The 27226-nt window shown below is 49.1% G+C and overlaps 1 protein-coding gene across 1 annotated transcript in view; it reads right to left on the bottom strand.

Annotated features, from left to right (window-relative positions):
• The window catches only part of GAB2 (GRB2 associated binding protein 2), a 92563-nt gene that overhangs the window by 26421 nt on the left and 38916 nt on the right, over positions 1-27226 (bottom strand). Inside the window, exon 2 of the mRNA XM_086739713.1 lies at positions 11961-12261. Coding sequence (XP_086595839.1) covers positions 11961-12261 — 301 coding nt within the window. The remainder of the gene's footprint in view (positions 1-11960; positions 12262-27226) is intronic.

Here is a 27226-nt window from a genome sequence, read left to right as displayed (position 1 = left end):
GTGGTCCTTCCGGGAACATGCCAAAGAAATTCAAAGCATTTGCAAGTCTGTACTCTGACTTCTTCTTAAAGGTACCAGAAGCAGTGGAAGTGAGTTTCAGGAGCACCACAGAAAAGCCAGCAGGATCTCAGACCCTCAGAAGGAGTTATGCTGATGCCAAAGAACAGATAAAATGGTATTTAAAACCTAAAACGTGTAATAAAACTATAAAAGCATGAATAAGCTTCAAGTGAAAATCACAAATATTTTAGACTCATGGAATGAGGAAAAGTCATGGGAGTCAAGAAACTGAGATTGAGATTTTTTTTTTTTTTAAATTAAAGACTGAAGAGACACCACAGTGCTCTCCAGGAAAGACAAAGTCTTCTACTCCATCAGGAATATTTTAGGGCAAATCTCAAGAAAGGAAGGCAGCATTTTCACCTGGAAGATCATGTGTTGACCAGGTTTTGACCCTAACACTAATCATCAAAGTAACCATCAACTGGCAAAAAGATGCATCACAGAATTTATGGATTTCAAGTGGGTATTTGAAAGACTTCATCACGACTCATTTGAGAGCAATGTGAACTGTTATGGCAAGCCAGCAGAAATAATTACCATCATAAAGGCTTTAGGTATCAAGGTTGAGCCTGTGCAAAGCATATGCAGGCTCGAGGGAATGGTTAACACGGATAGCAATGTCAAACAAGGTGGTGCTTGGCGGGGCAGGTGATCTGCCGTGAGATAAAGGTGAGGATGGAGCCACGGGGCAGTGCAATAGCCATTCACTACGCTTTTACACGTGATGAAGTCTTTGCAAGTGCCTGAGTTCCCAGACGCCTGCCCAACACTTCAAAAACAGGATTCGTTGTCAGTATGAAAAAAAAAACAACAAATGCAATGAGTCACTCAACTCCAGCGATGGCATACAAGAAGAGGGGCAGTTTATGTATTTAGCAGTAAAATGATGGAAGGCAATCACACAAAAAATTGGCAAGGAGCAGTTGTGTTGGCCGGGATGGGACTTGGTCATGTGGAGCTGAAAGAACGGATGACAAAATTTTTGAGGTGAAATGTCATTTTCCATCCTAATAAACAGATATAAAGGGTGACAATCAATCAAATGTGCAAATGAGCCAGACACATGCCTTGGCATGTGACAACGACCCAGTAAGAATGAAAGGAAGCTGAATCCCCAGTATGGGATGCGACGTGCCAGAGCTTCACCACGACCCTGCCATGGAGCAGCTGGAAGACTATGAGGGACATCACATAGAGTAAAAAGGGTAAGAAAACAAGAGTCTGGCCTTGCCCAGAGCCAAGAGGTATCAGACAATACGCTATGCCACGGACTCAGATGAGACAATGTCTCATCTCATGCTTTGCCCTCCCACCTTCCTGGTGATGCTAACAGGGAACAACTCCAGTTTTACCTGCTGGGATTGCTGAAGTATCTCAACTCCTCACACTACTCTGAAGCCTGGTATTTCCCTGCAGTGTGAGGTCATAAAAATCACAGAATCACAGAATATTTGGGTTGGAAAGGACCTCTAGAGATGGTCTGGTCCAACGCAGGACCAGAACAGTGTCCCCCTCAAAACAGGGGCAGCTACAGCAGCTTAGGACTGTGTCCAGTTGGGTTTTGAGCATCTCCAAGGACAGAGACTCAAGTTGAGGTGTTTTCTCATAGAATCACAGAATCTTTAAGGTTGGAAAAGACCTCCAAGATCATCAAGTCTAACTGCCATGCTTAGCTATAAGTATTTGCTTCATCCTTTGTGACATAAAGTGATCAAAAGCATGGACCAACAGTTAAGCTGCTCCTTGAATGCTTACTGGAAACTGTAACTCCCTCCTAGGTTTGACCCCTAGAGAGAGAAGAAGCAGGCTGAGAGCAAGGGGAGAACAGGAGAGATAAACGACATCTCGTTTTTCTGGACAGTCAATTTTCATCAAGTTTTTCAGGAGCCATGGCCAAGTGTCCCTTTTAAGACCATTCTCAGGTTGAAGGGAGCAAGTACCATCATGGAGCTGCCTCTTGCAGCAAATGGCTGCAGGCAGAAGAAAAGATGCACCAACATGTCTACGCTGTACCTCGATGATGAATCCCTTTTAAAAGAGGCTGCCTCTATGCTCAGTGCTTGTGCAGCATCCAGCATAGCGGAAGACCAGTTTCTTGGCTACATCTACACCATGAGTGACCCTGAGAGATGTTCTCAGCCTTCCTGGAGGAAGCCAGAACGTGGCCAGGGCGCATATGTGGACACGAGCATCACTGGATCAGGTGTAACCCCACAGTCCAAGTAATAAATCGCCAACCATTACAGTTCTGATGTTGTACCGCACTAAATAATGCAGAAGTATGTTTGAGAAGCAGGCAGTAATTATAACTGAAGCCTAGAAACCATCTAGGGAAGAAGTGTTATCTTTACAGATAAAATCAGTAATAAATGCTACTGCATTCATAAATAAAAATCAGGCTGGAAACAAACCCTGAGAGGTGTCATGGAAAGTTCACATCAATCGACAGCTTCACGGCTCCTTCCTGCTCCGTGTGCCTTCACTCAGAGGCTTTAAGGGCTTTAGAAAGCTTTCCCTTTGCTCAGGCTCGGTTTTAATTGGAAATATAAAGCGATACAAACCAGTAAATAAATGGGCATTGGGATCCGGGAAATGAGAGTCTAAATCTGTCCTGGCCCTCATCAGGTTTTACAAAGCAGCGCTCAGGCCGTACAAACCACGGCCCCTATCAAAGGTTTGGAGGGAACAATGTGAAATATATGCAGGGAAGAAAAGGTGAGATATATTGGTTTGGGGGAGAAAAAGAGTTACGCTGTGAAAAACTGCCTGAAATTATCCACCGTGAAGGTCACTGTGATTTTCTCCCTTGTCCTCCAACTTGCTCGCTCGCACGTTTTGGGGTTCTGCGTCCATCGTGTTTCCCAGCCTGGCCCCTATGTGTTGGGTGTTGTCTGCAGATCCACATCCCGTCCCGACGGCCCAGCAGCTTTGCAGACATGGGATCCAGCTCCACGAACCCCAATGCAGCACGGCTGGGGCACATAGGCTAAAACAATCCCAGGACCCCTCTGGGAAATAAAAATGCAGGCGAATCTGACTGCAAATTTCCTCCCAGCTGGCCGACACCCAAAATGTCTCCCTCCCTCCCTCGGTTTTGCTCAGACAGTGCCGCTCGGCCGGTTGCTTCGCTCCAAGGCCATCAGCTGGTTTTATTTCCAGAGGCTTTGCGTGGTTTTGCTTTTTTGATGTGATGCTGATACCGTCTGCCACGCTCATTTTTCCACGGTCAGTAAGTCATCCTAAAAATTCCTCAGCGCCCATTAAACTAATGGGGCTGACCTGACGTGCACAGGGCTCGTAGCGATAAAAGCCAATTATAAAATGAAGAATTATTTTAAATGGGTTTCTGATTCTGGGTACCTGGCCCAGGAGACAGCCCCAGGCCGGGCTGTGAAGTACGAACGCAGCTTGCCAATCTCTGCTGGGAAACATGTGCTGGAAAGGCTGGGCAATGCTTTTTGCTCTAAAAAAAAACCTCCAAACCGCTTGAACTTCATATTTCTTCCTTCTCTCCCAGCTCAAATCCCAGCCGCAGCTCAGCAAATCCAGTGGGACTTTGGCCAGCAAAGGGCAGGATTTTCCCCAAAGGCCCCAGTCCTTCAGCTCCATATTTATCTTCAGAAGAGGCCAGTCAGATACCCTTGTGCTAGGCGCCTGCTTGGGAAACAGTCACGAAGAACTGGAGTATTTGGCTGTTGATCTTTTTTGAAAGCTGAGCATAAATTTTCTCTTTTTTTGCCGGTTGACGGTTTTATTATTCGCAGCAAGATAAGAGCATTCTTTGCCTCTAAACCTGACGCTCCCACAAACGGCCCCGTCCTCTGCCAGTTTTCATCAATGCTGGGTATCATTAAAGGGGGCTCAACCAACACGTATCTCCCAGGGGTCTCTCTGGGATGGCAGAATAATGGGTTTGCAAACACAAGGTTGACACATTTTCTGGATTTTTCCAGCCCCACCTCTCCAAAATGTCCACAGACACAATAAAACATCTAAATAACAAAATCCTCAAAATTTCTAAACTCTTAGATCCCAAACTCTGAAGAAAATGTGGATCCGGCTTTGCAAACTTCAGATGTTCAAGTGCATCAAAGCCCCTGACGCCAGAAGGTTGGCTTTCTAATCATGTAGATACCTTAACGCCTTTTATCTTGTTTTCTGGTTTCTAAAGCCCTCTGTATCTCTGTTTCAGTCCTTTTCTTGGCACCTAGATGGGCTAGAAAACTGCTTTTGATATTAACAGTGACCATCATAAGAGTGAATGTTGACTCTGGTCCTGCAATGCTTCTGGTAACTCAACATGACGGAGTACAGCAAGAAGAATAAGGTATGGAAGAATAGCAAGGGTTGATCCGCATCTGGTGTAAATGAAATGAAGACAAATGACACCATTTGAAGATCTAAATATCTCAAAGGTCTTGACAGCAACCCTGAGACAGGTGGGATTCATCTCAGGAGATTTTAGGAGTCTACAAAGTGGATGTGTTCACCTGAGCCCATCAGTCCTGGTTCCCTGGAGAGCCAAGGGAAAGAAAAGGGCACTTGCAGGGTGCAAATGATTCACCTTGTTTTAGACACAATTTACTATCTTCTCCTCAAAAACAGAGAGATTATAACCACCAGCACATGACTCGCTCTTGACAGCATGAGTTCCCTCTCCAAAATGCCAGGGGAATCACAGCAAGGAGACCCTGACCAGCTGGTAGAGATCAGCAACAACCTCTCCCTGTTTCTGTCTTCTAGGAAGGAAATTCTGGGTTGTCAGTGTCTCTCCGCTCTTCAGCAGGCTCATCAGCACCTGAACTAGATAATCTCCAGAGGGAAAAAGGGAAAAAAGCAGGGGAAAAAAGGCAGCAGGCACTTAACGGCTCTCAAGCTGCTCCTTTGTGCCAAGACCACTCCATCTCCAGTATTGTTTACACTGAACTAAAAGCTGAACAGTGTCAGATCTTAAAATAACTTGTTGTTTGTGGAGCTGGAAAACCAGGGTCAGGGAAGTTTGGAACAAATTTAAAGAGGCAGGATGACTAAGGGAGGAACTGAGACTCAGGCAAAGAGGTGTTCACATGCACCTGAAGTTCAACCATGAGGCTGATGCAAAGTGAGTTGGGGTCACCAGATGTCCCCCATCCCCCAGCGAGTCTGGGTCAAGCCTGGGGCTGAGACATGACATCTGCATTTGTCCTGCAAGAGTGAATCTACAGCCACAGTTGTTTCCCTTGTTAGGAAAACTCAGTACATGGCAGAGAATCATGGGTGGGACTGATCCAAATGGCCTTGAGATGTGCAACCAGTGGGTCTACATGTGGCATATGGTTTTTTAAGAGAAGAAACTCCATGATGCTGAGTGCAGAAAGTATTTATGGGAATACTGAGGAAAAGGCTACAGATGGTAGGATGCTGAGCAAGAGGAAAGGGCTCAAGACTCAAGGACTCCACACCGCTGTCCCAACGCAAGCCGCTTCCAAGTCTCAAATAGGGCAGGGAACATTAGATCTTTGGGTAGGTGAAAGAGGCATGGGAAGGTGGGATACATGGAGAGAACCCATCCAGATCTGCCCCATCCACCCAATGGCTCAAGCTTAACTCAATGGTAAACTTGCTCATCACTTGTCATAGAGTGTCATACTGTCTGACGGGGGAGAGATTGGTCTCCACGTGAGCTGATATCCAAGTACAATCCATACCAGAGCTTAAAGACAAAGTCAAGACCAATCGACTTGTGTCAACAGAAGCTGAAGAGTCAAGTCCTGGCCCAGCTTGAGGGCACAAGGCTCTGCAAGGGGCCATCTGCTCGGCTGCCCTTAGGTGGCAGCGCTGCCTGCAGACACCGAAACAGAGCGCATCAGGGGCTGGGTGCTTTCAGGGACACAAGGACACCCCCACATCTCCCTCCTTGCTCCCGTTCCTCAGCCCTGGGCACGCTCCCTGGCACAGGGTAGGGTTTGCAACTCCTCCAGGGCATGAGCAGGGAAGGAAGGAGGCGTGTGCCGGGCACAGTAGCAAGGAAGCACCTGGCCTTGCAGTGATCATTAGTTGTTTCCCCTCTGCTTTGATCTGTCTGGCCACAGGAGAGGAAGCAGCAGTGGGAAAGTGGGGGTTGCCCCAGGGCCACCAAGTGGCTTGGGCTCCCCAGTGCCCTGCTCCTGTGTGTGAGGATGGTGAACATCAGTGATTCTGGAGTATTTGGGGGAGGTGGGTGGTGTACAACGTGCAAACCTATGTTTTTATGTCATACATTCATGCAGACTTGGCTGCAAAGAACCAATGGGATGAGAGGCATGATGCTGGAACCAACATGTTTTTGGGGGAGAAGCGAGGAGGGAGCAAGAGCAGCCATATGGGCTGAGAGCACCGACTTGCAGGCGACCCATACGAGCAGGCAGCAGGTTGGGGAACAACCAGCCAACGACCCATATGGGACCCCCAACCAAAGCAAGCCAAGTGCTGCATCAAAAACAGTGTTACTAGCAGGAACAGGGAGGTAATTGTCCCCCTGTACTCGGCACTGGTGAGGCCGCACCTCGAGTACTGTGTTCAGTTTTGGGCCCCTCACTGCAAGAAAGACATTGAGGCCCTGGAACGCGTTCAGAGGAGGGCTACGAAGCTGGTGAGGGGTCTGGAGCACAGGCCTTATGAGGAGTGGCTGAGGGAGCTGGGATTGTTCAGTCTGGAGAAGAGGAGGCTCAGGGGAGACCTTATAGCTCTCTATAACTTCCTGAAGGGAGGTTGTAGTGAGCTAGGGGTCGGCCTTTTCTCTCGTGTAGACAGTGATAGAACTAGAGGCAATGGTTTCAAGCTGCGCCAGGGGAGATTCAGGCTGGACATTAGGAAATATTACTTCTCGGAAAGGGTAGTCAGGCACTGGAATGCACTGCCCAGGAAGGTGGTGGAGTCACCGACCATGGGGGTGTTCAAGAAACGTTTGGATGTTGTGTTGAGGGATATGATTTAGCTGAGAAGTATTGGTGATGGTTGGACTGGATGATCTTTTAGGTCTTTTCCAATCTTGATAATTCTGTGATTCTGTGAAGTGGGTACTAAAGGAATTCATTTCCTCTCATGGGCTAGAAGAGGACAACCGCTGGAGGTTCTGGGGCAGCGTCAAGCCAAACAGACCCTCAGTGGAGACCATGCACGTGGGGCATAGAAGCTCTCATCAATGTGAGTGGAAAGTGACTCATGTCGGGAGGCTGATTCGGCAAACTCTGCTGGAGTGAGTGCCGCTGAGTTGAAGGAGGAAGGAGAGACACTCAGCTCTCCATTAAACATTAATGCTCGGCCCTGACTTGCACTCAGTCAGGCGAGACAGTAAAAGCTTTGGGATTCCTGGGGATCGATCTCAGCCGCGATGCGAAACGACAGCGCCGAGCCTTGGAGATGAAGCAAGGAGTGAGCCGGAGCCCGGGACCGCCCTGGTGCAGCCCCCTGGCAGAAAGCAGAGAAATAAATAAAAGAAAGAAAGTTCCAGATGAAAAAAAAAAAAAAAGAAGATGACATGCCTGGGCTGGGTGGGAGAGGCCACTGCTGCCAGACACAACCCATCAGGGCAGGAGCCCAGTGCCATCCCTTTCCCACGCCCTGCTCACCCTCTCCGAGTGACGGGAGCCTTCAGCTCAGAGCAAGGACACTTACCCACAAATACTCCCTTCCCTACTTGCATGGCTGGGTTAAACCTCTAGCGCAGGAGCATTAATGCGGTGCATGAATAAGCTCTTAAACTCCCCTTGGGTATTTTATCCAAGTCCCTGAGAGAGACCCTGCCCCATGGAGGAGGTGGAAGAGTAGCTCCAGGGAGGTGCTGGGGGTGGCAGAGTAAATTGGGATAGAGTTAATAAAAGTATCAGCCCCTCCAAAATAACTAACCTGTGCATAGGACCACTGCAAGGACACGCTCACTGCAAGGACACACATTGGTTTACGTGGTCTTCCAGCACCTAAAGGTGGCCTACAGCAAAGATGGGGAGAAACTCTTCAGCAGGGCCTGTTGTGACAGCACAAAGGGTCATGGTTTCAAAATAGAGGGAGGTAGATTCAGATTAGGTATTAGGAAAACATTTTTTAAACTGAGCGTGGTAGAACAGTGGCCCAGATTGCCCAGAGAGGCGGTGGATGCCCCATCCCTGGAAACATTCCAGGCCAGGTTGGCCGGGGCTCTGAGCAACCTGATGTGGTTGGAGATGTCCCTGCTCCTTGCAGGGGGGTTGGACTGGATGACCTTTAAGGGTCCCTCCCAACCCAAACCATTCTGTGATTCTATGATAAATTAAATCACACACTGCTGTAGCTGCTCCTCTGTCACACTGGGAATCCAATCCACAAGGCAGGGTTTTGGCTGAAGCATCAGCTCTGGAAAGGGTTAACGGCACACAAAATACGTTTAGTAGGATTTGGCTTTTTTTTAAAAACTCCAACAAACAAAGCGTATGAGAAAATCCAGTTCACAGCTGAGCCCTGGCCGCCTGCCCACTGGGGCAGGGAAAATGCAGATGGTTCAAAATACCCACGCGTCCGTACTTCTCCCGCGGCCTCAGGGTCCCCGGCAAGTCTCCCCTCATCGCATTCGAGCCAGCTGAGGTGGCAGCAGTGCAAATTGCGGAGCAAAAGCCACCCTGAGCCGCGAGCAAATCTCCTTTCCTCAAACACCATCACCTTCCTCGGACCTGCGGAGGAGCTGGGATCCTGTCAGGCTTTGCTTGTTCAAAAATAGTAATTAGCTCTCAAAGTAAATAGGTGTTAACAGAAACAAAGAGCTTTGCCGCAGTCTGAGTAAACACCTTAGAGTGGATTTAATTTCCCTTCTCTCGGCAGATGCAATCGCGCTGCTCTGTAATTATTTTCAGGTCGGGGCAGGGAACGAAGCCACCGCGGCGGTGCCGGGGCAGCCGGCAGTACCCGCCGCTTCGCTGACATTTAGGTCCCTGAGGCTAAAATGAGCTTCCTTTCGATCAACCACATGTCTAACGCAGCCGGCGATCAGCTAAACCAGCAGCTACCCGTAGCACGACGTTAAACGGCCTTAAACTCCAACGCATTTCTTCATCCTTGAGGTCCTCCAGTCTAGACAGGACACGGAGGACTAATGTGAAAACCAAGCGACAGAAAATCTACACTCTCCAGTCAAGCTGCAAACAGAAAGAAGCATCCAAGGGTATAAATTTGTTTTGCCTTTTAATTTTTTTTGCCTTTTGGGAGTGCGGGCAGCACCCAAGCACAGTCCTGCACCGGTGCAGAGTCAGCTTGCACCACCGCATGCCGCTGCTTCCAGGTTGTCCGTTTGCTCACTAAATCCTGCTAAAAAGCGGTCGAAAACCCATCTTTTCCCTACGGTCATGGGAAGCTGGTGAAACAGGCTTTTACCCAAACTGCTCCAAAAGCCAATGAGTTTTTTCCTTGACCACTGGTGGGTTAAAAGCAACCTCGTGACCAGTGGCTGTGGCTCAGCTGATGCAGGGTGTCCCTTCAAGCAGGAGGTAGTTCAGCATGTGATGGCAGCTGTAGTAAACGCCTTTGCTGGTGATGGAGCACTTCCACGGCCGGGATGCAAATATAACCCAGTCAGGAACAGCCTGGCTCTGAGGCCAGACCCAGCAAGGCTTTTGGGACACGCACCCAGGAACGAGTACAACCAGAAAAATGCGCACAGCGGCTTCCCTGGCAGTTTTTGATCTCGTTCCACCACGCTGCCTGTCTGCTGGGAGAGGGAGGTTTAGTTAATTAATTGCTACAAATAGCACAGAGCTATTCCTGCCCATGATGGTTACCTGTTCCTCCCCTTTTTGGTGCATCCAATTACCAACTCATTCATTCTCCAAGGCAGAGGCCACAATGAGGCACAGAGAAGCTTGAGGATGAGGGGCTGAAGGTCTAAGAAAGAAATGCCAGATGTCCCAAGCTCTATTTCTACCCAGGAACTCTCTTAATCTCATGCAAACTCCTCATCCTCTCCCATCCATCAACCCATGACTTCAAGGAGGTGACGGAGAGGGAGCACAGCAGTTACAAATACCGCTACGACTGTTTTCTTTCTCCCTCCAGTTGACTCATCATGGAGGATGGTTGATGGGCTTATGTGCGCCAAGATGGGCAGGACTCCCAACACACATCACGCTGCAGTGATCCCTCAACTTCTCCACCCAACCTCGAGCCACGGGTCCTTCAAACGAACGTTATCTATGTTGGGCAATCGATGATTTATTTGCCCTTAGTTATTGGGGATGGTGAAAGAAAGGTGAGCATGGGGTCACTGCTTCGGCGAGCACCAAAGCAAAGCACCAGCCCTGAATAATTCATGCTCCCTCTTTTCTGCAGCATCTGGACACATCTGCTGCGCTTGCCGTTGCAGGCTTTTTCTCGGTTGACTCAGAAAATGACGCTTTGGCAACTGGGTACTGTTTCAAGTGGGTACTTTCCCTACAGCATTAAGAAGCTGTGATTTTGTTACAAACAGGGATTTTTGTCCTGTTTTGCTGATGTCACTCCATGATCCTGCAGGGAATAGCACTCAGATCTCTGCAGCCTGATGAGCCCTACGTGCCCTTTGGGACAGATGTACTTGCAAGCGGGAGATTGTTTTTCCTTTTGCTGCCTGGATTTATATTTCACTGAAGTCCAGTATCGATCCTGCTGCCGCTGGGCTGAAAGCCCATTTTACTAAATGGGAAGAAAAAACAGTTCCCCCAGCTGAACGCACAAAAAATGGAAAATCCTGCAACAAAACAGCTCTTAAAAAAGAGGCCTGAACGCTTTCGCTGAACCTTGAGGAACGCGCTGCTGACATCGGAACGGGATGTAATTTATTTAGCCTGACCTTTCCATGAAAGGCTGTGCTGGCAGCGTTATCAAGGATCCCTTCTACCACTTGTACACCCATTGCCAAGGTGATGTCCCGTTTCATGCGTCAGTCGGTGAAGATCGCATCCGTGCCACTGTGATGCTTTGTTTGCTGTCCTGCCTGACAAGCTCTTGGCAGGGTTCCACCTCCTGTGGATGGCAGCTCCTCCACAAGGGACCAAAACAGATTTAAGCTGGACGTTGTTATGGGGAGTTTCATGCAGACAGAGCACGGGACTGAAGTCCCCTGGATGAGGCTGGACCATGGATGAGATAAAGCAAAGATGCCCAAAGGTTCTACCAGGTATAATGGGACTGGCAGGCGACCACAGCACTGCATCTCATGCTCACCCTCCATCCCATCTCACTTGGGATTTATATGAGCCCTCGTAGTGCTAGGGAAGCAGAGGCAGCTCACTGGTGCTCACTGCAGAGGTTTGCCAAAGTGCAAGTGAGTTTGGATGGTGGAGCACGACCGGTAGAACAGGTCCTGCTGCTGTGCAAAACCACCTGGTGTTTTCCTCTCCCCTCCCAGAGATTTCCCAGCAGGTCCCAGAAGGAGACAGAGATGCAGGATGCATCTGTCCTTCACATGAGAGCCTGTCAGCAGTGGGGACAACCACAGTGGAGAGGGACACGGTCCCAGTAAAGCTCCCCCACCCTACCAAGGGATTAAAACCTCTGAATGAGGGGGATTTCCACTGCTGGTTCCCACAACTCTCAAAAGGACTTTGGTGATGGATGAGGACAAAGGCTGCAGCTAAAAAAAGTCCCCAGACCCCATCAACTTCTCATAAGAGACTCAAAGGTCTACAGTTACAGGGGGAAAAATGAATTAGGTGGCTCACAGGGAAAAAAGCCTGCTCTGATTCAGATGCCAAAGGTAGGAAAGCCTCATGGAGGTTTCCCACACGTCCATCCAATTTCCCAATCCAGCCCTCCCAGCTTTGTGGCAGGCTGCACCTCCCTCCCACAGGTCTGATCTGAAACAGGACCCGGGTCCCTTTGGGAGGAGAGAACAGGACAGGACATGCTCTTGGCCACAGACATGGCTCTCACGGTACCTGTGTTCTCCTCAGATTGGTTGAAGCCACAGATCTGGCAGATGCTGCGGACCCACTTGTTCATGTCGTCCTCGGTCTCAGCCACCAGGTAGAAGGTCCTGTCACTGGTCTTGATGTCAAAGATGTAGCTGTCTTGCAGCTCCTTCTTATTGAAGGTCAGGCCCGCGTCCACTTGCTCGCAAAAATTGAGGTTGATCACACGCAAAGGTTTCTTGGAGTGGTCGTTTTTGTAGTACTCTAGGACGTCGGGGTCGCCACTCATCCGACCGCTGCGCAGGACAAACCAGCGTTTCTTCCATGCCTGAAACCAAGAAGAGAGGAAGCATGAACCCAATCACTCAAGTCGTTAGGGGCAAGAAACCACTGTCAGGTACAGGGTGACACAGATGGACACGACACCTCTCCCCCTCGGTGTGCTCTGGGATGCTGCACAGGACACCCCTGTAAGAAGTGCACAGACTCAGCTCAGTTCATTGGCTCAATACTCAAATCCCATTGGTTATCCAGGAGACATAACATCAAAATATCAGTCTAGCTTAAGATGACTCCAAGAAGCACTAGTCTTGAGGCTTAGAGCAACCTTGCTCCTACGCTACAGCCCAGCCGCACTCCCAGGACCCAAATACCCTTCACTCCCTGCTGCAAGATAATCTGTGGGGTGGCATTACCGGCAATCGCAGTGCTGAAATGCCTTCCAGCAGCTCAGAGGAGCTCAGGCGCTTTGGACACAGTGCCTTGGGTATCCTGCCCTTCAGAGAAACCACTGAGAGCATCACAGCACGCGCCTGCAGATACCAACCATGCCAATCCCATCTCTGTTTAAATGCCAGGATAGAAAGGCTAATAGAACCAATGGGGAACTGGTTTGGATTTTTTAAATATCAGGAATAATGCCAGGTAGACCCGTAGAGAATCCAAGCTTCATTTGTTTTTCAGCATCTTCTGCTCTCTGGTACATAGAAAACGTACCGGAAAGCAGAAAAGGTTATCATTGATTCTTCCAGGCAGTGCTGACGATGGCCCCTGCCCAAACCACCCGAGGAACAGACTCAGAGGTTTACGGTGTTTGAAGCAAACTGGCAAAATAAATGTCAGCCATCAGCCCTGGCACTGGGAGCTGTGGTTGCTCTGCTCTCCCCACGCCAGATGCAGCTGGGAGCCCACAGGAAGGGGAACAGCCACAACGATAACGTGCTAAATGCTGCAAATTATATTACACAGAATTCTGCAGGTGTCGCTCCCCATCCCATGGGCTGGAGGGGGCTTTTTTTTTGCGAGGTGGGCTCTTCACGAGCACCCTGGCATCTACAGGAGGGGTGCACGGGGTGAGGGACTGCCTTGAGCTGCTCCCCAGTGCAGAGCTATGCTGCCTGGCAGAGGGCTTAGCTCCCACGGCCTACCGAAGGAAAGGACTATGCTTAGATGTGGTCCTTAAAATATCTGATTTTATTCAGGGTCCCTTTGAAGGTGGTGAAGGTTTGAGAGGTGCACGAACAACGTGGGCTGGATATGGCCCATGTGGATGAGTGGGGTGATGTGGGGTATTGTCAGCGCTCCTCCATTTTCTGGTACAGACCTTGATTTACACAAAGGACACCAAGAGAGGGGATATGATTCCTACCATCCTGCCCCGGCTGTGGACATTTCCTTGTTTTATGAGCTTTACCTTAATTATCATTTTTAAAAATCACCAGTTTTTGGGTTCATGTGATTACGAGAGGTTGGGTCATGAGGAAGCACATGATGTGCCTAGGAAGGAAGAATCAACAGCCACAAACATCTTTAGTAACCCAAGAGAGGCAGCAAGGCGAGCGTTGTGATGGGACTTCCATGATGCTCCCTGGGAGGTGACCACAGCTCCATGTGTTGGCCATGGGGCATGTTCTAGATCTCAGAGACCCGATCGCACCAGCTTCCCACAATTTTGGAGAATTTGGTGGCTGAAATAAGGATAAGAAATCCCTGCGATATTTTCTCGGAATGGTCCAATTTGCAGTGTACTGTTCAAAGGCTTAAAAATATCTTTTGGTGGTGTCTTTGAGACTTGTAACCAAATTAGTTTTGCACTAATTCTCAAAAAGGCTCTCGATGCCAGGAAAGCAACTTCAGAGCAATCTTCCAAATGCAGTGGAGCAGCAAATTGCTTAGTAAGAGGATGTGCGAGGCTGGCAGATTTTGGTTTCATCTGGGAGATGCTCACGTACTTCTCATCAAAACGGCTGCTTTTATATGAAAAAACCCTGCACACGGTAGAGCTGCATCCATCAGGGAGGAGAAAAACCTGATTTCACCGGGCAGCAGCAGTAATTTGCTAGTCCATCTTCTCAAAATGTATCACCTGAGTAACTGGGAAAAAAACCTCAAGAACATTTTTTTTTCCAGCTCTAGGTGGAAAATGTCCCATTATCTTCTTTCTCTTAACACTGAGCCATTTCTTTGCAGCTACTTGGCAGGACAAAGACAAGGGCACACACCAATGAGAGGGTCTGAAAGAAGATCAAGTTGTGCAACCACACATCCAACCCCAGTTCTTGCTACTTGGCTGGTTGCTTTGCAGCCATTCGGAGTCAAGCCTTGCAGCATCCCTTCACGGCTGAGAAGTGGCATTAAAAAACCCCACAAAGCACAGAAGCCAGACTCCAGAATTTAGAGCTTTCATGGAAAAAATAGGAGGAAATGTTGCAAGCAAGGTCAACGAGGCTACCACAGTTTCCCTTTTTATCGCCAGTGCGAGAGCCACAACTTCTCTAGTTCTCTTTGGTCTGTCTGGTAGCAATGGAAAGCCCCACACAGTCAATATTTGTCAGAGAAAACAGTACAACACATGCAGTCTGGTGGTATTTGGTAAGTCCTAACAGAAGCTGGTTGCAAAAGAACTGCTCTTGTCAGGACAAAATTTCTTGGGAAGCTTCAGGAGCTGGAGTATCACTGAAGGGTGAGACCCTTGGACAGAGCAACAGCCCCACCAACCCGGGATGATCACCCTGTCCACTTCTGCCTGGTGTCCTCATGATGAGAAAGAGTCACCAGTGCTTTCCTAAAACAGCTTCTGAGCCAGAAAAACAGTCCATGGCAGCAGCTACTGGACTTGCCTGAACTAGACAGGTGGCTGCAGGCAGCACAGCTGGATGTATCTCCCACCTGCACGTCCCCGCAGCAGGAGCAGCCATCTCTGCCTCCTAAGATCAGCTGCTGAGCCAGAGGAATAAGCACTGGCCATTAGAAGAGAATGAAATTAAACAATAAAGGAATAGTCAGGAACCTTCTTATTTTTGTGGAGGTTTTCCCCGTTTCTTTCAGTTTTTGAGCACTGAGCTCAGCAGGTGTATTTTAGTTCTTCCTCATGGATTTGCTATGTCTCCATTAGGAAAAGGGCTCAGCTTGTGTTTGCCAGGCTGCAGCTGCTCTTGGAGCATCTCGTGGCACTAACGGAGCCTGCTTCAACATACAGCGACATGTGGCAAAGGGTACGCAGCCTGCAGCATGGGTGGCCCATCCTCCTGGGACACCTATTTCCCCACTCAGATCTATCAATTTAATCCATATCTTCCATGTTCAGGCTTCTCTAGAATATCACCTTCCTGCAAGAGGGTGATTTAAGGGTCTGCTGACCACCAGCAGCGACAGCAGTAGAACAAGTAGGATCCATACGTGCATAGCAATCGCAGCCCATGCCAAATCAGAGGAGGACGCAACTCCATGGGAACCTACACACTTTGAGTTGAAGATGTTCTTCTCCCACCACAGGGCTGTGATGGCCAACACCCATCTCCTCCTCCACCTAAATTTTCCTTCTTTCCTTTATTTCTGTTTCTTCCCGGCTCCTTTCAAGCCCCTGTCGCTGTCAGCGTGCTCCTGCCAAAATACTCTGCCTCACCGCCACGTGGTACGAGCCAAGAGCTGTGTTTGTTTAACAGCTTTACCATGTGGAGAGGCCAACAGCTTAACAGCCATAAAATGGTGCCCTCGCAGCCCGGATTTCCAGCTGTGTGGTCCTTTGCTTACACCAGGTTACTTCGCAGTTAAATTACAGCTGCTAAAGGCCCTTAATAACATTCAGAAATATTTTGACGCTTGGCAAGTACATCTTTTAAAGACTTTTTTTCTTAAAAAAGAATGCCCATCATGCTGCCAGTGCAATTTAAATCCTCCTTGGGCGCTGAGAAGTGCAACTGCTGCTTGATTGCTTTCCAGCTCAACAGTGCCATGGCAAGTTAATTTACAAAACTGATCTCTTTCCAGCTGGATCCTACCTGAAATTGGTTGTTTTACGGGTTAGAGAGTTGGGTTGGCAGAGATGAGGTGGTGTGGCTGGGTTCATGGACTGAGTGCAATTAGCAGGGATGTTCTGGGGGGCTCAGGTTGTGATTGGGACCCTTCCTGTCCCTTCTCCTGGGTGAGAAACCAGGAGAACCCAACCAGAGAGGTGGATACAGTCATGGGAGATCTTCTGACCACACCATGAGTGAGGTCCCTCAGGTCCCCTAAGGCTGTCTTGATGGTGTAACACTGTGGTAGAGCTGGTGGCATCAGTGCAGAGAAGTCAGACTGTCCCTTGTCGAAGAACAGAAGAAAGAGAAGAAGAGAAGAGAAGAGAAGAGAAGAGAAGAGAAGAGAAGAGAAGAGAAGAGAAGAGAAGAGAAGAGAAGAGAAGAGAAGAGAAGAGAAGAGAAGAGAAGAGAAGAGAAGAGAAGAGAAGAGAAGAGAAGAGAAGAGAAGAGAAGAGAAGAGAAGAGAAGAGAGAGAAGAGAAGAGAAGAGAAGAGAAGAGAAGAGAAGAGAAGAGAAGAGAAGAGAAGAGAAGAGAAGAGAAGAGAAGAGAAGAGAAGAGAAGAGAAGAGAAGAGAAGAGAAGAGAAGAGAAGAGACGAGACGAGACATAAATATTTCCCAGGAAATCTCTCTGCTTTGCTGCTTTTTCTCCCCGCTGTCACCTTTGTCCCTGGGAGCGCAGCACACCACCAGTGTGAAATAAACCTTCCAAAATCCGATCTGACACAAATCTCAGGATCTAATCTGAGATGGCAGGCAGGATGAGAAACCTAGCTGTGACACCGGGCAAATTTCCCACACCAGCATGAAGCCAGGGACGGCGCAATTTGAGCAGGAAACTCCACAGCGGGGGCAAGCAGGCGCTTGTGTCTTGGATTTGAGAGTCAGAGAAGCCCGGGGTGCAGGATGGCTCCTGCCATTGCCATTGCGGTCACCAGCTGCCAGAGGGGATGCCACCATGCTCACTTTCTGAGCCCAGCCCAGCCCCACGTCCCCCCAGTTTTCACTCCGCACTGCAGAGTGGTCTCACATCCCATTAAGCACATTTGCCCTCCAGCTCCTGGCACATCAGAGTGATGGAGAGGAGCTCATGCTCCAGGAGCACAGAAGAAGGACCGTGACATCATGGCAAGGTCTTTCTGCTCCTTCAGACACTGTGTCATCTCACTGTCCCTTTCTGGCTGTGACCACTTTAGCCATCCCAACAGGATCATCCCTGGGAAAGGAGAATAGAGACGATGGCGGTGTCCCGAGAGCATGTGCCACTCTCAGCCCGGCCGTTGTCTCAATCCGGGTGGCTTGGCTTGCTCAGTGGTGTTATCACTTTTGCCGTGCGCAACAACAGCGCCAGTTGTAGCTGTTGGACCGTGGTACCCCGCGCCGAGGCTGACCCTGCCCCAGTCACCCCATCCTTGCAGACCCCTTCCGCGGCTGGTGCTGCCAGCACCAGGGAGTGAAGCCCCATACGGGAGGACTGTAGAATAACCTATTGGTGACCTGTATAATAATGTTGTCTTCCTCTGCATCCCTGGAGGCTTTTTATCTCTGCTGATGGACAGAAGGATGCTGAGTTCATTATTCATGCAAGAAAGCCTCTCCTTTCCCTGTGTTACCGCTAACTCAAAGGAAACGCAGCTTGGAAGAAGATTTGCAAGCAGCAAGGAAACCCCCTGTGCCTGCTCAGTGCTGCTGGCTGATCACCCCCAGAAAGTGCCTTGGGGTCCCACCATGGCTGCCCAACCCTGACATCCCTGAGCCCAAGAGCAAACAGGGGCACCCTGAACTCCCTCCTGCCCTCCCAGACTCCTCCATGGCTCGCCAAGCACCTTCTCCCTGCCTGCTGCCCGCTCACAGCACCATTTGACACGATGCTGGGAACAGACAGGTCCCAACCCGGGCTCCTCTCGCCCTTCAGACGGATGGAGACTGATCCCCGCTAATCACGCGTCTGCCGTGGCTGAGTTCACGGCGAGTTCATTAGCGGCATCACTTGGGGGGAGGCTTGATTGGCAGCATTAATAACGCCGCGCTGCAGCGGCGAGACCTTGCAGGGCGCAGCAAACCTCACGGGGTAGAAGGCAGCTCTTCCTTGGCTCGCTGGGGGCTCGGGGGAAGGAATAGCAATGAAAAAAAACCCCAGCCCAGTGCGTAACTGTGTCAAACCGACCTTCCCTCTTGGAATTTATTTTTTTTTTTTCCCACTGTCAGAGGTGTAATTAGGCTTCAGAGCACATATGTGCAAAATCCACCCCAGGGCGGCACGGCCGGTGCGAAACTTCCCGCATGAGCATCAGTCACGGCTGGCTAAGTTTGGGTTTTAAGGAGGTGAGGCTCAAGCACAGACTAAAACCTATTTGCAAGATCATTAAGAAACCCATAAGCTTCAAAACCAGCTCCTGCCATCACAGATTTGCTAAAAGGGAAGGAAGGGCTGGGGATGGCTCAGAGCTTAAGGGACGCTAGAGGACCCACTCCCCACCTTCACGCTCTGCGAACGTGATGGGTGACGAAGCAGTGACACGATGTGGAAAGCATTTCCCTCCGTATTTGTTTTACAGGAGTTCTCCAGTTGGAAAGATTTCAGTAGCTCAGTGCTGCATGGTCAATCTTAGCAAAACAAAGACGTCTCTCTGGGACATGACGGTGCTGACCGCATTTCTGCTGGGATGCTGGAGTGCTTGATTAAGGATGGGGTGGGGAAACAAAATAGTGAGGTTATACGTATACCACAAGACAAGCTGTGACCATCTGAGAAAGAAGGGCACAGGGGAAACCCTGGGGTGGGCCGGGAGTGCTCCTATTTGGAGACTGTAGAGAGGATGGAGCCAAACTCTACTGGGAGATGCAAGGGGGCAGCATGAGAGGCAATGGGAAGGTCCCTTTAGATCTAAGGAAAAGGCTTCATAATAAGTGGCAGGACATAAAAATGAAAAGATGGGGTGATGTCCATCCTTGGAGATATTTAAAACCTGCCTGGATAAGACCAGGAGCAATGAGATTCACCTCCAGAGTTGGCCCTAACTTCAAACTGGCCCCACTTTGAGCGGGAAATTGGTCTGGAGACCTCTGAAGGTCGCTTCTGACCACAGTTATCTCCAAACCTAAATTACTTTTCCATAATTAGTTCCAGCTCCTAGTGAGAATTGTTGAACTTGTCATACATTGACCTGATGAGACTGGCCAGACTCCCAGCCCTGATGGGACCAGCGCAGCCCTCCCCGGTGCACCCATACTCAGCATTTAGTGTAAGAAAGGTCATTATTGGCATTTTTTTAACTCTCCTTGACTAAAGCAACCTTTTCTGGGTAAATTATTCTGCTGAAAGCTGCAAAGAGCATTTGCAAGTGGGAAGATGCTGGGAAAGTGCGAAGGTTGAAGGAGTGAACTGGAACCCAGCTCCTGCACCAGGGCTGGCCATGAATGGTCCACGTGCGGGGCCTCCACTGTGTCCCTGCTGCCGTGCCATGGATTTTGTTATCTGGAAGTATTTCCTGTTATTCAGCCCTGTTCTATATTCCACTCTGTTATTCCTAACTGAAATCTCTCCCCTTGCCCCGCTGCGGCACACCCTTTGAGGTGGGACCGGAGCAGCACCCGAAGGAGGTGCAGGCAAATGGGTGTTCCTGCGTGGGGACGGGCAGAGCCTGTGGGTCCCTGGGGGTCTGCAGGACACCCAACAAAGGGACAAGACGACACTGCCATCACGTCTGCCACAAGCACCCATCAGCCAGCCCGAGAAAAAAAGCACGGCGAAAGGGATCACATCCTACAAAAGCAATGTTGCAGGCGATACCCGTAGGGCCCCAAAGGGGTGGCAGCGAGTCTCCAGACAACTATTTAGTCTGGGTCTGATCCAGAAACCAGGGCCACTACAGGGATTTTTCATCCTTGGCCTCGAGGTGCTTTGTTTTCGGCGCTGCTGGTCCCAAGGGTGATTCCTGGCCCCTGCGTCTGCCCTGGCCGCATCCTGAAGTGATGCTGGAGCACCTCGCCAGGCACAAGCGTGCAGCTCTGCCATACGAGGGATGAACTGAGCACAAAGCTGCATCGTCCTCGTCCCCCACCATCACCATTGTCGGTGCAGTGCCACGGGGGCTGGCTTGCACCTCGTCACCTCTTTGAAGACTGACACGGACAAGGGGCTGTGACAACCCAAACAGGATGCCCCAGCATGTGATACTATAGTTATAAAAATTTCACACAATGTACGTCGAGACCGGTGCTTCTCAAGTCTGTTGGCAAAACCCAGCCGCCACCATCGACTACACTCAACCCTACAGAGATGAGCAAGAGCCACCCAACCCTCCGGGGCAAGTCAGCCCATGCCACACGAGCACGTCAACAGCGCGAGCGGAGTTTACTTTGCTTTTTTAACTTTGAGTTTCTGGAAGAAACAACCAAACTGCTCGGAGATTTTTTTTTCCCTCCTGAGACTTTGGTATCAGGCTCTGATAAGCGCTTTCCCGGCCATTACACAAGCAGGGGCTGGACATGGGAACGCGGCACGAATAAATGACTCCAAGCACGGCTTTTTGATAACTGAGTTTTTCTAGCTTTCTGGCCTCTGCTACAGCAAAATAAATCCCACAGCAGTGTCAGCGGTTTCCCTTCCCTCGCCCCTAGCTTTGGGCTACCCCAAATTGCTACCCCAAGAGTAAAGATCTGCCCCAAAAAAGCCACACACAGTGCTGGCAGGGGCAATGGATCCTGCACCAGACTTCCTTGCTGAATGTACGTCGGTCTCTGCCCAAATAAAACTCATTGCAGGGATGCTTCACCCCATGAGAGACCAATGGTGGGCTCCACGGGGAAAAACACATTGCTGCCCATCTCTCCTCTGCCTTCTCCTGGAGGTTGTGGCTCCTCTCCCGCCCCATGCCACCTCTTACCAACCCTCTATGACATCCAGGAGGATGCTCAGGAGAGGACAAGATTTGCTTTCACCAGCCTTGGGCTTGGCTATGAGATATTTTCCAGGAAGGGCATTGCATTTTGGTTTTTTGGTTTTTTTTTTTTTTTTGTCCCACAGAGCATCCATGAGCCCCAAAGGGAGATGGGGAAGGGGGTGCTATAAGAAACAGGTTTCCTACCCAGTGAATCCTTTCCAAATCCCAAATGCTGCTTGTGTTTCAAAGCAAAGCTTATTTAAAACAATGCTTTTGAACCAAGAAAAGAGTCTGAGAAATCCAATTTGAGGCCTCGTTTCAATCATTTGGGGATAGGCACCCGTGAGAGCTCTAGGAGTGAATCCTGTAATTAAACTGCTCTGTTCTCAATCTCTCAGGTGAAGGCGGACAGAAATATAGATGGGCATAGAGGTGGACAGCAGGAATGAGAGGTGTGTCAGGACGCTTCCCTCTTCCCTTGGCATGCTGCTCCCTTCACTTAAAGGGTGCAGAAAAATAATCTTATAAGGTGATACTGAACCTCTTCTGAGCTTAACAGGTTCTATGCACAGCAAAAATCACCATCCCCTGTTTGGTTTGATACGATGAGCTGGAGGAATTGTGGGCCTGAAGATGACAGTAAAGTGTCAGGAAGTTTCTCTCATCATCTAAAGGACTGGTCTCCTGCTTTCTCTGGCTTGTAGCAGGATATTTGGGATAGGCTTGCCTATAGGAAAGACGGGGATAAACTCTTCAGCAGGGCCTGTTGTGACAGGACGAGGGGTCATGGTTTTAAAATAGAGGGAGGTAGATTCAGATTAGATATTAGGAATTTTTTTTTTTTTTACGCTGAGGGTGGTAGAACACTGTCCCAGGTCGCTCAGAGAGGTGGTGGATGCCCCATCCCTGGAAACATTCCAGGCCAGGTTGGCCGGGGCTCTGAGCAACCTGATGTGGTTGGAGATGTCCCTGCTCCTTGCAGGAGCGTTGGACTGGGTGGGCTTTGAAGGTCCCTTCCAAACCAAACCATTCCATGATTCTATGATTTCTAATTTTGGACTGCAAAGCTTGTTAATTCCCAGCCACTTTATTGAGCTATCCCATTGCCTCAGTGTGTAACTGTATCCAGCTGGACTAACCTCTGCAAGAGTGAGATGATGTGACAAAACTGCACTTCTTGAGCACCATGGTGCCCAATTCCTTTTTGAGAGAAAGGTGGTTGCACCACTGGGACATTGGTTGAGAGCAAGGCAAGGGGTGTTTTGTTCCCAACTGTCAAAACTTCCACTTGACATACAGGAACTGGCACAGGGTCCAATCATACAAGGTTTTGCAGAGCTTAGGGATGCTTGAAATGCAGTCCCTCAAATCTCTCTTTTTATAGCCTTCCCCAAAACACTCCCACAAACTCTCTGAAAATAACACCAGATCCCCAGGAATACCATGGGAATTGGGCATCCTCACGCCTTTACAGAATTTGGACCTTCATCTTTCCCTGCCATAACTTTTTCTTTTTTGTCAAGGAAACATTACCACGGTAGCCCTGACATGAGATGTTATCCAAAATCTGTGCCACTTTGTGCCAGACGCTGTGAGAAACTTCACCAGCTCCGAGATGCCAGACTGGAAGGGACAAGGCAGATGAGGAATGAAAGAAGAGAGCTAAGCCAGCCAGGACTACTCAGATCCGTAGCAGTGGAGGCTTTCCTTCGAGCAACATAGAAATGACTCATGGGACTCCTTGGTGAAGGATGTTCTGGAGGCTTCGAGTTTAGCTGGCCCCAAGTGGAAACTGAACAAGATCATGGAAACAAAACCCCCCAAAGGTTACTGAGTGTAGCCATCATGTGTAACAATGGAAGTCCACACTGGAAACTATTGAGAACAGGGGAAATACTAGGAGGAGGGGAGAGTCTTCCCTAGATGTCTGTTTACTGACCGCTGTGCAACATTCAACACTAGATGGACTTGGGTTTGACCCTTTACAGATGTTTAAATGTGCCAGGCTTGCAAGGAGCAAGAGAGGCAGCATTGTCCACACCGACCCTCGTGGCAGAGCCCAGCCATCACGGCTTCACACGCTGCCCTGGCCTTTGCTCCGGGAAATGCGGATGTGGTTGGTATTTTGGCAAGACAGAGAGGCAGAAGGCTGTGAGACCAAACACATTAAATGTGGGCAAAAGTGAGAAATGGAGCTGAAAGCTCCTATGAGAAAGGCAGCTCCGTGGTGGACACCAGCACCAATGGCACTCCCTTACCTGTGGGCTGGTTTCTCATGGCTTAGTAGACTTTGGGACCTGGGGTTCATTCCTGCAGCTTAAAAGGGCACCCTAATGCGTGGATTCCCTGGTGCTTCATAATGTGTAAGCTCACACAAAAGCCTTTCCATAGTTAAAAGAGGATTTCTCTCCTCTCCCAGCTCACCCTTTTAGATGAAACTCATAGAGACCTAATTATCTCATCCTGCTGCCAGGCCCCTCTGAAACCTGCTGAGGGATTTCCTGGTTTCCAGGAGACACTCACAGAAGGTACAGGCACATCCAGACACTCCCCGAGGCTCTCCATCAGCCGTGCTGAGCTCACAGCCCTGACCACTGCCCTCCTGACCGGCACCAGTTTGGCTTGTGGGCTGGATGGCAGTGGAGGGTAACTCAGGAGACAGTCCCAGATCTGCAGAACACAAAGGTCCAATTCTAACTTGTTGCACAGCTTGGTTGAGGGCAGCCAGCTAAAATAAGCAGATTTCTGGTTTAAGGCCTGCCACAGTGAGGTACACCTCTCCAGATGTTCCCAGTAGCCTAAACATGTGTCAGCGACAGCAGTTGGTTTGGGTCTGTGTTGAGTCCTCACAACATTTCCAGTCCCACAATCCTGTGCCTACAGAAGGAAATTTTCTCCAGGTTCCCCATTACCTGTGTGAATCACAGATTCAGGCAGTTCAGGTCTCCTGGGGTCCCTTCCAACCCGAATTATTCAGTGATCCTATGATCGTAAACTGGTTTCTTCTGCATGACAGGCTCTTAATTAAATGCACATTTATGTCCATACGGACCTCAGTAACTGCTCATTTGTCCTTTTATTTAGCCACCATCCCCAGAAATAAAAAGCAAGGAGGGGATTGCTTCCAACCTGTCACTTTGTGGCTTTGACATCTCGCAAAGGGCTCTTGTGACGCCCTTCTCTGCTAGACTGGAGCATCCTTAGCACCTTCGTGGGGAGAAAATATCACAATCTTTTCTGTACTCCAACCTCTCAGCTCTTCCAAAAAACCAACCAGCTGCCAGCCTAAGCATTTTCTGTGCTAAACACTATTTTTGTAATAATTTCATATTCCTTTCATTCCTCTGTGGCACCGACATCAGTAGCCACCTACTCTGATATGTTTTGCCAGTTCTGTGTATATAGAAAAATAAATGCTCCTCTCACCTCTTCATTTAGACATCGGTCACTGTAGCTGTTTCTGCTGCAGTCTCAACTCATGTCAGAAGCTGCTTGTGCAGCTTCTTTCTACTAAACCCAGAAAACCCTGCATTTGGTGATTCCCTGCCCCTTTCCATAGGAATAATCTTAATTTATTCTCGTTTAATATACAATTTTGCACTGGGCTGTGTTCTGACATATTTTTCTTTTTTAAAATGAGCTCTGCTTGCCAAGTGATCCAGACTGCCCCATCTGATGAATTTGTCTTCGACATTTACCGTTTCGTTACCCTTTGTGCCACTGGCAGCTTCTCCCCGCAGGAGCCATCGGATCTGCTTCACTTAGAGAAATGCTAAGATCTAGAATTAATCCCTAGCAAACGGCACGGAGAAAAGTCACATTTGACAGTGACATCTTTCTGGGATCTGTCAGGTTTTAATTCACTTGCCACATGCTCAAGGCTGTATGGGCTGCCCTCACTGTCCTATAGCTGACCTGCCGTTAACAGAACTGTGGGCTCCACCATTTGGTCCAAGACAAATGCTGGGCATAGAGCTTTTACTGCCTAAGGAGTCTCTTCTGAACATTTCTTCTACCTTTTGGATTGGAAGTAACTCCTTTATTCAGGATTAGCCTAATCCCTTTCTCCCCATACCTGGAAAGCTGTTGTCTTCTTTTCCCACGTTTCAGTGGAGAAGCGAGAAGACTGCTGCTTCCATGAGCTTCCCTGCAGGAACTTTGCATACTGCTCTGCTCAACTCTTCCTCAAATATCAGATTTTCAAATCTTTCCATGGTCCTTCAGTGATGGGAGGTCTTCCAAAAATCAAGGGGAAGTGGCCACTGAGAGTTTTGCTTGGGGCAGAAAGCTTTAGGAAAGGCAGTCTCCAGACACCATTCACCCAGAATTTGGAAGAGAGCAAGGGAAGTCTTGGGCTTTCTTGCAGGAAGAAAGAGCCCTTCTCCAGAAGGTAGCACCTGGAAGGCAGATGGCTACGTTCTGATGGATGCTGTGATAACGTACAACTGTGCATTGGCAGAGTCCATCATGGCCTTCAGGAACAGCAGTCAACATAATGCTGAGATACTTTATTAACCAAGCATCTGCCCTGGCCTTTGCCTTCTGCCAGCTAGCAAAACCTGGGGAAGATATTACTGAGCACAGAATAGGCTATTTGGCTTTGGGAACTCAAGTACACAGTAAATTGCTTGATAAACAGTAGTATGGTTTAGCCAACAGAGATGAGAAAGTCAAACGGACGAGAAGATGGCCTGTTCGATGCTCCTAATGGCAGTGTTCATGTCACTATTGTCTTCTAAAAATTAGAACCTATAGAAGCCCTTGCAATAGTATATTTGGGATGCTACAGGATTTCTGGTCATTTCTATTTCCTGCCCAACCAACAACGCAGCGAGAACAGGCTCTTTACATAAGATATTCTTGCTCTGACCTGAAGAATGCCCACAAATCTGGCTGAACAGGGCAGAAAAATAACCTGGAAACACAGTAACAGATTGCCTTGTTTAAAGACTTCTTGAAAATCAAGGATATCAAACGGCAACAAATCAGCTGAGGTGTGCTGAAAACCACTTTACCACAGCTGAGAAGCTACCAGATCAACAGGACCGTTCAGTGTGACCTTTGTGGATTAGCCTTTTCTCCTTAAATTTAAATTATTCCATTAAAAGTGGCGGCAGACAGACACCACTGCAGTAGTCTACTGTTCCCCCTGACTGATCACACAAGCCTCATCTTTTCGGAAACTCAGCTGGAAGCCCAGCTTGAAGCCTACGTGCTTCAGGCTTCAGAGGAATGGACAGAAGGGAGGGTGCTAACTCCACTCCACCACCACCCCACAGCAGCTCCTCCGTCTGCCTGGTGATGTGTGTTGAAAAGCTGTTAACCACACTTATGTCAGTGGGTTGAAATGAGGGTAGCTCTATTTTGGCCCAATGGTTGAGATATGCTCATCGGTGGAGGACGAAGCCCATCACTTCTCCCTCTGCTGGAATCCCAACGGCCACCGACCCAGCTGCTGATCCCATCAATAGCTGAAAAGCCTTTCCAAAAGCGGCAAACCTCTCTCCTTTCATGTATTATTAAAATCCTCACTGGTTAATTTATTAGGGTACTTTGCGCTGGGAAAAATGACCTCTTTGTTGACCCACTTAAACATGCTCCACTCCAACACAAAACCATCAGAAGGGCAAAGGGGAGAGCTGGGGAAGTTGTGTACAGACTGACGTCCTTTGTCTCAGCGAGACAGCTCCAGGATGGAAGGGCCGGGACTCCCTGGCACGAGAGCAAAGGGCTAGACACAAGCCTTCACAGACCAAACCACAAAGGAAACATTCAGCCCATACGCCTCATGGTCACAGCCAGAGAAACAAGACTCTCTGGTTCATCTTCCTATGCAGCGCTCATCCCTTCCTGAACCTGTGGGCTTGGGGAAGAAACCTTGAGTCCTCCTCGTGTTGGTTCCTCTAAAAATGCAAATGGAAAACACGGTGGTGGGTGGTGGACGAACCCATCCACATGTGCTGGGAATCACAGCGCTCATGAGGCAGCAAAGGTGCATCCTAGACATCCTCCAGCCAAAGGTGGACCAGACGTGGATAGTCCTGCACCCGGACTATCCTCTTCTCTGCTCATGGGTTTCTCCAGGAGGTGAATCACAAGGTGTGCTCCAT

This window comes from Chlamydotis macqueenii, chromosome 1 (genome assembly GCF_036417535.1).
Source record: "Chlamydotis macqueenii isolate bChlMac1 chromosome 1, bChlMac1.mat, whole genome shotgun sequence".
Classification (NCBI taxonomy): domain Eukaryota; kingdom Metazoa; phylum Chordata; class Aves; order Otidiformes; family Otididae; genus Chlamydotis; species Chlamydotis macqueenii.
The sequence above is the reverse complement of the archived record's forward strand: the minus strand, read 5'-3'. Positions and strand labels throughout refer to the sequence as shown.